The sequence below is a fragment of the Podarcis liolepis genome (genome assembly GCF_965112155.1).
Source record: "Podarcis liolepis genome assembly, chromosome: 4".
NCBI lineage: Eukaryota > Metazoa > Chordata > Lepidosauria > Squamata > Lacertidae > Podarcis > Podarcis liolepis.
This window is the reverse complement of record NC_139558.1, coordinates 72,597,406-72,607,848: the sequence shown is the minus strand read 5'-3', so window position 1 is coordinate 72,607,848 and position 10,443 is coordinate 72,597,406. Positions and strand designations below refer to the sequence as shown.

At 40.5% G+C, this 10,443-nt stretch overlaps 1 protein-coding gene across 1 annotated transcript in view; it reads right to left on the bottom strand.

Annotated features, from left to right (window-relative positions):
* Positions 1–4,149: 4,149 nt before the first annotated feature.
* IMPG2 (interphotoreceptor matrix proteoglycan 2) overlaps positions 4,150–10,443 on the bottom strand; it is a gene marked incomplete at its 5' end in the record, with an annotated part of 58,544 nt that continues 52,250 nt past the window's right edge. Inside the window, 6 exons of the mRNA XM_083500628.1 lie at positions 4,150–4,480; positions 6,045–6,112; positions 6,664–6,743; positions 6,990–7,188; positions 8,409–8,597; positions 8,991–9,201. Coding sequence (XP_083356754.1) covers positions 6,070–6,112; positions 6,664–6,743; positions 6,990–7,188; positions 8,409–8,597; positions 8,991–9,201 — 722 coding nt within the window. The 3' untranslated portion in view covers positions 4,150–4,480; positions 6,045–6,069. The remainder of the gene's footprint in view (positions 4,481–6,044; positions 6,113–6,663; positions 6,744–6,989; positions 7,189–8,408; positions 8,598–8,990; positions 9,202–10,443) is intronic.

The following is a 10,443-nucleotide window of genomic DNA, read 5'->3' as shown; positions in this document are numbered from 1 at the left end:
TAGCTTTGATGTCTTGAGTGTACTTTGGAGTTATATATAAACATTCCTGTTTAGTCATATAAACCTATTAGCGTTATCTCTCTTTCTGGAAAGAGCAGAATGGAAGAATGGAGGTGCTCACTTCCTCAACAAATGATTATAGATGGATGCAATGTGTAGCAGGAAACCACTACCTGCAGGTCAAACAAGGAAAAGCCCCTTCATTTAGTCCTTTGCGAGGCTTGAGCTGCCTCAGGAAGTGCTCTGTGGTGCCCTCTTTCTCTGCAAGACGCCACTAATCTTTTGCAATATTCTTTCAGCTAATCCTCTTTCATCCAAGCTGAGAGGGCTCTTTTGTAACTGCCTCTGCGAGACTGTGCTGCTATAAGACTGCAGGACCTTTAACATGGACTGGGCATTTGCCCATATTGAGCACATTCCGCAGTCCCCTTTCACAGTCGCATTCCTCCAGTTTTACACATAGTAGAACTAGCTGCTGCTGCCTTGGTGCATTTAGCTCAGAATACCACACTTGGTCTACTATAATCTGTCTTTCAAACAGTGCATCAAGCTGAACAGGTCTTTGACTCTCGTGATTTGGACTATTTTTCTCCTTTTTTCAATTAATTGCAGCCATGGAGAGTGGGGGGTGGGTATCGTGATCAGTGCCCCAACTGGTGTGAGTGGGTGAGTTAACCCTTTCCTCCCACTGGTGGAGGAAGGGGGATGTGGTCAGTGCGGTCTGCCCTGGGTGTCATTCTTGAGGGGGTGACATCACCAAGGGCAGCGCCCCCTGGGATGCTCACCCTGCCCCCACAGGTGGCTAGCCCTGCCCCTGGGGGCCAGAGCAGCTAGCTCTGCCTCTGTTTCCTCCCATACTGTTTTCCTGCTGAAAATTCCCTCTCCCAAGCCACGGACAGTAGCAAATAGCAGCTTCATATACGCAAATAATAGCTTCACTTCAGAGGCAATGTTCAGTAAATGGTGCAGGGGCTCCTAGATTTTGCTGCGTGCTATTAACACTTATTAGCTGACCCCAAGTTATACCTGGTCAACACCCTCTCCCCCAATTCTGCCAAATTAGATGGACTCCACTTGTAATGTTGGATCCAACACTGTCGTTGGAAGCTCAAGTGGCCTCAGCGGCACAGTGTCTCTTCTACCAGCTTTGACTGGTTGCCCAGCTGCAACCCTAACTGGATGGAGAAAGCATGGCTTCAGTTGGCTAGACTACTCCAATGCACTGCACATGGGGCTGTCTTTCATGAGTGCAGAATGTGATGGCTCGATTAACTGGGACAAGAAGACATGAACATGTAGCACTGGTTCTGGCCTGACTGCACTGGCTACCAAATTGTTTTCAGGCCAATTTCCAAGTCCTGTTTTTGACTTTTCAAGCCTTACATAGTTCAGGAACCCTAAACCTAAAGGAGCAGCTTCCCATATGAACCTGTCCAGACCCTGTGACCCTTCACTGGGTGACATCTATGAGAGAGGTTTGGAGGGCTGTGGTGAAAGAATGAGCCTTTTCTGTGATAGCACCCCCTCTATAGAATGCTCTCCTGAGAAAGGCTCATCTTGTGTTAGCTTTGTCATCATTTTGATGCCAGGCAAAGGTATCTTTGTTTCCCCCAACATCTGAATAGCACCTGTTGGATGTTAGATATTGGATGTTTTTACTCTGGTTACATTTTTAATATGTGCTTGTATTTTCAGCTGTATTTTTTTGTATTTTATTTTTGTAAATCACTTCGGAACTCTCTGTTGTGTGAAGCAATTCAGAAATTCAGTCAGCTAAATTAACTAACCTACAAGCCTTTAGGGCTTCTCAACAATTATACTGTTGCATCATTGCTATATAAATGATAAATAATAATCTTGGGAATTCTTGAAACAACAAAAAAGTTTTATTGCAGTGAAAAATAAACAGATAATATTATGTACAATAAGAAAAACATTTCCTGTATACACAATGAAATATTCATTTTTAGCATGACCAGAACCTCTTCAAGGCTAGCATTCAAGAAATCAGAAGCTGTTGTTGAAGGATGTGCACAGAGCCACATCACACAGAGTTTGCCTACACGCTAGAGAGTTTTCTCTCAGACTACATGATATATTACTTGTCAATCTCTAATGACAACTAAAATATTATTCATTTCTATAACGGAAGCTGTGTCTGCACTGCAGATTAGTTTGCTTGCTTTAGTTTTCATTGCTTTCGGCACATTTGCCTATGCAGTATCTCTTTTCCTGTGAACCCATTAATTAAATTTCCTTTCTCCACATGTTTTCATTAATTATATTGCGTTGTTGTAACTGAGCTGTGTTTTAAGACTGGAGGATTATCGCAAGGATTTCTTCACAAGCGCACACGTAGCAATAGCAAAAGTCATATGAAAAGCTGCTAATTAGACAAAAGTGTGCACTCAGCTCCACCCAACTGTGACAACCTTGACGACAGTGTTTTGTTCAGATGACGTAATATGGCCCCTTTTTATACTGGGATGATTTTTAAGTAAGATTAACTAGTGCCTCGACTCCAGCTGTGCTCCCTGCAGATGCCGCAGGGAAAAGGCACTTCGGATTCACCCCAAGAGAACATTTGTGTGCAGCAAAGCAGCAGTGCAGACCAGCCCTAAATGGCAAATTATTGGTAGAGTATGAAGGCAGGAAAGAAGCATGAAGAGGTTGGTTCCTCTTGCACCATGTTACACAGCAATGCATTTCAGAGCTAGATCCTAGGATGTACCTCCAGCTGCAAAGAAATGGAAGCTGGAGGATCGAGCCTTTCACTTATTGGACCTCTGCTCCTCAAATGGATTGCAATGGCCTTGGGAATCCCAAACTTTGCATAAATTGCATGGAGGAATGTTAAGGCTGCAGGGTAGCATTGTACATGTGGAGACAATGAATACTGATCACAGTTAAAACAGGCTGCTTCTGGGAGAGGGGGCAAGCATATGGGTTGGAGAAATAGTTTTGGATTTGCCTTGATCCTCCAGAAGGAACAGAATTACTAGAATCAACAGTATGACTCAAACTAGAGGAGTAACATGGTGTGCTGGATTTCAGCCAGCATTGTCTTTAGCACAGCCCCCCCCCCCAAATCCTGGGGTCATCACCTCTAAACCATGCAAAACTGCATCAAAACTGCGAATATCTGTCACTAAGAAAAGCTAAGCACCAGAGAGAGACACACAAATTGTGTATGTGAATTCACATGAGAAATATTTATCCCCTATTGCTATTTATTAAGAGTTACCCAAACAAGGCAATTCCAGGAATTACCTACTACCCAAAAGTATTCATTCTTGCCTTGTTAGGGGCAAGACAAAAATTATTCTTCAGTTCAGAATGATCTCAGCCAAGAAGAGACAGTATGCAGATACAGCCAAGAAATAGTGGGGAGGGCAAATCCATAGCAATTCCAAAGAATTAAGAACTTGACTGGTATCTCTCTAGTGGGATATTTGAACCCAGTACAAATCATAGCATACAAAACCATTATCATGAATCCATTAATGAGAAAAAAACAAGATGCACAGAAAATACACTAAATTAAAACAAAACATTTTTTTAATTAAAAAAATCAGCAACAACAACCATACACTTAATCAAGCTTCTGACAAAGGGGAACCCCTATTAGTTTAAAAAATCCTTTATTTAACTGTAGCCCTTCTTGCCTTCAGTAACATGTGCCTGTGATATATGTAAAAAAAAAAAACGAGTACACAGCCACTCGTATTTCTTTTGGTGGAGAGATAACTTCCTAGATGATTCAGGCCATCTTATCTAATAAGTGTAGCATGAAAGCCAACAGTCAGGACAACTTTGAAAATATGAGGAAACTTGCAATCTGAAATTCTTCATTTGAAAGGCTAAATATGCCTTACGTGCAAAACAGCTAGATAACTCTCTTTTACCTTGTTCCTGTCAATGGACTAAATAGTTCCTTTTTAAAAAAAAATGCTTGTGGAGAAACAGTCGTTACCTATAAACCTGTCACATGCAACACAGCATTTTTTCTCCCTACTAACACTTTTTCAACAGCAAAAATTAGCCCTCCAAAGCAGGGGACGCCATCACTTTATTTTATTTTTTATTTATATAGCCCCTCCCCACCAAAAAGAAGATGTGAGAAAAAAGATTTACAAAACAAGAAAAGAATCATGTGTACAGTGGCCAGTAGCCCATTTAATTAAAACCCGCCCCTTTTTGCAAATAAATCAAACTAACTTTCATGGTTGTTACAGCTTTGAGTCATCTTCAGTGATATCCATTGCATTTGAAAATCCAAGGATAAAGAGCCTTTCTTACATTTTTTTTTCATTGATTTCAAGGTCAAAGGAATCCATTCATGAACCATGAATATCCATATGCGTCACTGAAAAGACTATAAGAAATTCTGAAGCCACATCAGTGCCTCGTTCCTGTAGCAACACCATCCATCTTCATCTTATGTGATTCTTGTACTGGATCCACTTTTAAGAGCAAATTCCTGAAAACAAAAAAAGAGAAGTCTGCCATAATTATGTAAGTTCTTATCAAAGGTTGTGTACAGATTACAAAAACACCTGGAGCACAGGTTGTTCTTACTCATAGCACCAAATTCATGTTTTATGCCCTGCCATTTTAAAAAGTTTTTCAGGAAGCATCCTGGAATCGTGGGGATGAGCCCCCAGAAAACAACAATGTTAACTAATGCAAAATTTTGATGTGATTGGAATGTGATTGACACAACTCCAATAAAGACAAAGTAAATTTTTGAAGTAGTTTAAAACATATGTGTGGTTCTTTTTTCTTTAAAAAAAACATTGTGTTTTAATTGGAAAAAGGATGGTTGCATATCTACACATACACTCATGTAGGCCTGTACAATTTTTACAAAAGTTCATTTTCCTTTTGGAACAAAATTGACTAGACCAGCCCCATAATTTCTTCCAAATTAATGAAACTGTACAATGTGGCTACAATGAGAAACTAGGAAGACAAAGAGACTTCATCACTTGCAGAGAGGCTCTTCCTTTTCCATTCCTTTAATTTAGTTATCATGGTTACTTGGTTGCTGAAGAATGGACACCCTGAATGTGCTCAGGGGTAACCTGTAGTATTTCCCCCTAATGTTTCAGAAGCAATAAGGAGTCTCAAAGACTAACACATTTATTATGGCATGATCTTCCATAGACTAGCATTCACTTCATCAAATGCATTGAATATGATGGCTAAAGTATTTAAAATGATAGTCTTCAAAATGCTACAAGAACCCTTTCTGTTTCTGCTGAAAAAAACAGTCTGAGACTTCTGGCATTAATAACATGTTCTGGGACAGAGCAACAGTACACAGCACCTGTGAAACATCATCCTAAACTGAGGAAACACATGAGCTGTATCCATTCCAAATAAATAAAATATTTATTTCTTGTAAATAAAAATGTTTTATGTAACAAAATCTTCCTTGTGTATGACATTCATGTCTTAACTCCAAGAACACTGGTTAGTGCGGCTTATGTTAGAGAAAGGCATTTAAAATAAAATAAGCACTGTGGATTTTCGGTTGCTGCCTTTTGCTAAATACTAACATAGAATAGATTTGAATGCTACAGTTTTCCTTGCCCTGCTAGATATGCCAATAGATGTCATGACGACTGACCATATACCCAGTTAAATTATCTACCTAATTTGGCTTCTTCAAGTTGAGAGCAGCAATAGACAATTAATGTTTTACATTGCACTTTAATGTCCCTTCTAGTATATGAAAAGTAGTTTGAGCAACTCAGAAAGTTTGCAGACAAAACCTTATGGTCTAATATAATAGAACAATCAGAATCAATTCTACATAATTTCCATCAAAGATGCCAAATATGGTTGAGCTTCAGGCACCAGCTGACACAACCTTTGTAATTATATAAATGATATAAATGATATTACGAACAAGCTTTGTAATGACAACTTAGCATGATAAGTTTGCAATCTCATGGAACCCACAGTAGCAGACATTACATTCTACTAATGTTCTTAGTCTACATATTCTACTAATAACTACTAATATTCTTAGTCATTACCTTGTTGAATGTGTAGAACTCAGGACTAACTTGTAGTAGGATTTGTGCTTCTGACAGTTTTCAAACTCCTATTTTAAAGGGGAAGAAACTATTGAATATTATCTGGTCTTAAACAAAGATACCGAAAATAATCTCTCTCTCATATCCATTTGATTCTGCTTAACCTTAAGCTTTTCAGCAGTGAATAATGGTTCTAGACTGGCTCACTTTTACTACCTCCTAAACATTTAACTGCTTTTGTAATATGTTGAGATAAAGTAACAATAATTTGAAGTTGCAATGGCACTGAAATTGCAGTTGTCCTTACAATATGGGATTTAGAGTTACAGTATTAATTTTCCATTATGAAATATAAATAACTGGGGAACAGCGAGGAATTCAATTTTAATAATTAGGGAAATAAATGCTATTGACCTAAGGCTAATAATTAGCTCTTTTGAACAGTTTTATACTTTCAATATGCTGTATAATCATGAAGGTTTTGTATCTACTTTCTTCCTTGCACCCTACAATATGATAATTTAGCTGATCACTGAATGAATCAACTGTTGCTTGAACACAACGAGTGGGTTCAATGAAAAAAAAATCTACAGAAGTAGTTAAGAAACATTTAACTCACATTTGATGCTGCCTTACAAATTCCGCAAACTGCCGATCTTTGGCATAGAGTTCCAGAATCCTAATTCTGTCTTGAATTTCCTGGAACGTTAGAAAATAATACATTACACAATTGTCCTATATAAAACACAACAGTTCCAAACGAAGGTGTTCTGTACTTAGTACAATACAGAGCAGCATAATGTACAAATGTTATATTTTCAGTACTTTTGACTATGCTTTCATCAAATTAGTCTTCCATATTTAGCACTGAAATTGCACACTGATGTGCTATTAGCAAGTCATTCTGATGCGATAGAGGTCACATCAAAACAAGTAGTTACCCACCTCCTTAGTTAGCTCGCTGTGTTCATAAATATGCCTGATTTCTTCACTGCTGTACTCAGTGGATGTCTCATTGCTTGTTGAACTATAGGAAGTAAGCTGTGGATATCTCCGATAATAGTGGCTGTGTCCAGTAGCGTCACTTTCATACATTGGGTTGTATTTCACTGCATTTTCAATAGATGAAAGGCTGTCTCCTTGCCTGTAAAGAAAGTAAAAAGAACTTATGTCAAACACAGGAGTCTTCTCTTTGCAAAATATTTTCCAAAGATAAGCTGACAATGTTGTCTGACATTCCAGGGAATAAGCTAGACGATGACCAATGTTCATGCTGCAAAGTGGAGCAACACCTCCAACAGGTAACTGACAGTTGTGCACTTCCAGAAGCTGTGTTCAACTCTTATTGGGGATACTTGTCTAACATGAATAGAGCTTCCATGTCTGAACCGCCTGAGGGGGTTGACTTTAAAGCTAAAGGTAAAGGGACCCCTGACCATTAGGTCCAGTTGTGACCGACTCTGGGGTTGCAGCGCTCATCTCGCTTTATTGGCCGAGGGAGCCGGTGTACAGCTTCCGGGTCATGTGGCCAGCATGACTAAGCCGCTTCTGGTGAACCAGAGCAGCGCACGGAAACGCTGTTTACCTTCCCACAGGAGTGGTACCTATTTATCTACTTGCACTTTGACGTGCTTTCAAACTGCTAGGTTGGCAGGAGCAGGGGCCAAGCAATGGGAGCTCACCCCGTCACGGGGATTCGAACCGCCAACCTTCTGATCAGCAAGTCCTACCTAGGCTCTGTGGTTTAACCCACAGCGCCACCCGCGTCCCTGGAGTTGACTTTAGATCTTTTCAATAGGCTATCACTTTGCAGCAGTCACAATGTATGTGCTCATTCCTCTTCAGGCTCCTATGCTTCCCTCCCATGACCAGGTTGATATTGCCTATTGCTGCTTCCAGCTCCCACTTATCAAGCTAAAGTTACCCACTAGGATTTTTTTGGCATTTAGTAACAAGAAGCAAACTGAAAGTCAATTCAAAAAAGAACTGAATTTAAGATTGGAAAAATGAGATACTGAGAGAAACCAAAAATCAACAGATTTGTTCATCTCTAGTATTTGTCTGTTATCTGGCTCCCCTTCAATGCTAATGGAGTCTCCAAGATTAAATAATAAATAAATTGCTGATATTGTTATTATAAAGAACGCAATGTTGGGAGGACGTGAGGAGGTCTAATTGATAGTGACTTATGGAAAGATGATTTGAAACATATCTAATTTTTTCTTTTTTTTACTTTTGTTTATTTCTAAAATCTGTTTCTTGTTTCCTGCTTCGTAGCTGAATCTGTGAACCTATGGAAAGAAACGCAATAAAAAATTTATAAAAAAAAACAACAAGATTAAATAACCTACAAGTTATAGTTACCCTAACGAGTCTTCAATTTCGCTCTTTGTGTACTGATCACGAAGAGTTCTAGCCAGGAAGAAAATAACAGCAGATGCTACGAGAAGGAAGCCAGCTACCGAAGCAATTGCGATACCCACGACTAATGGCTCCGAGACGTACTCTTCGCAGTGCTCTCCTCTGTACCACCAGTTCTCACCCACACGACATCTGTGATCCACCCATGTCAAAAGGGAAGTGATAAAGAAAATAGTTATTCTATTGTCAACATGAAATGGCTGGAGCTCGTATTGGATGCTAATCTTCACCCGTCTAAGATAGCAGCTGAGTGAAATGCTAAAATATTCTGCAATGGGTCAAATTGAATTATGTGAGAAGAGGCATGGAAGAAGCTAGTAGAGACATTTAAGGCACAAAGTTTGAGCAGGGAAAAAGTCTGTATAGCTGCACCTCTTCCTGATCTTGGGAGGGTCACTCTTCAGGGAAGTATTCTAGGTTTCTTTTGTTTTGAAACCAGATTCAATGTTAAAACTGGATTATCACATAAATAGGCCTATGCCTCTGATCTTCTGCATTTGAAATGTTTCACAAATGTTCACTTACCTGCATATTGCCCCTTGCCCTGGGATTATATCACATTTGCCATCATTTTGACAGAAGTCAGGCTGTAGATCACAAATGCTATTACAAGGCAATCCTTCAATGCTTAGATAGCCAGGATAACAGACACATTCCGCCTCTCCACTCCACTGGTTCACAAGGCATTCAGAGAACTCATTGCATGCTTGGAACTTGCAAGGATCAGCTTGATCTCCTGGAGGCACCAGCAAAAAGAGAACTTTTACTGCAGTGGCACCAGCATTTGGGGAAACTATTCCTATAGAATTCAGACAGACACCTACAGTTTGTATATTTCTTCCCCTCCTGAAAACATTTTTGTTTCACCAAGCATTTCTAGAGAATTAATTTGATTCAATGGCAGTCATTTGTTTGGCATTCGCTCAATCTCCTGGGCACAGGAATCACCTACACCCACTGCCTCCATCTTCCCAGGGTTCAGATACCGTTTATCTGGACTCATCCAGTTCACTATTGTGCCCAGACAATGATCCAGATATTGCACAGCCCCTTCCAACATCAATATTATGGAGAAATAGAGATATGGAGAAACAGAGCTGTGTGTCTTGCTGGATGAGGCCAAAGGCCTTCTGTTATCACAGTGGCCAACCAGATTAGCAGGACAGGATTGCAACAGCACTCTCCCCACTTGTGATTCCTAGCAGTAAAGGCACAGCTTATTCACCATGGCTAGCAGCCATGGGTAGTCATATCCTCCATGAATTTGTCTAACCCTTTTTTAAAAGCCATTTAAGTTGGTGGCCATTACTGCATCTTGCAAAAGCAAATTCCATGGTTTAACTATGTGCTTTGTGAAGAAGTGCTGTATTTTGTCTGTCTCAAATCTTCCAACATTATGTTCAACTGGCCATGAGCAGGAGTAGCTCACTGGGTGAGACAGTCACTATTTTCCCCATAGATGGCTCATTTTTGCTTACACCAGTGGAGAGGAGGAGGGGGAAGATAGAGGGGAGGCTCCACAGTGCAAACACACCACTGGAAACAGCCAAGTGCTCCTACTCCTAAATTTGTACCATGCTGACCTGCCACCACCTTGCCCTCTATCCCCCCAATAAACAGCAACTCATCTGCCTGGAAGCAAACATAGCAGCTCTGCTCCCCACCTAGTGAGCCACTTCCAGCCACAAGAAAAACCTATCCCTATCTACTCTCTTCACACCAAGCATAATTGTACACGGGTGGCGCTGTGGTCTAAACCACAGAGCCTAGGGCTTGCCGATCAGAAGGTCGGCAGTTCAAATCCCCGTGATGGGGTGAGCTCCCGTTGCTCGGTCCCTGCTCCTGCCCACCTAGCAGTTCAAAAGCACGTCAAAGTGCAAGTAGATACATAGGTACCACTCCAGCGGGAAGGTAAACAGTGTTTCCATGCGCTGCTCTGATTCGCCAGAAGTGGCTTAGTCATGCTGGCCACATGACC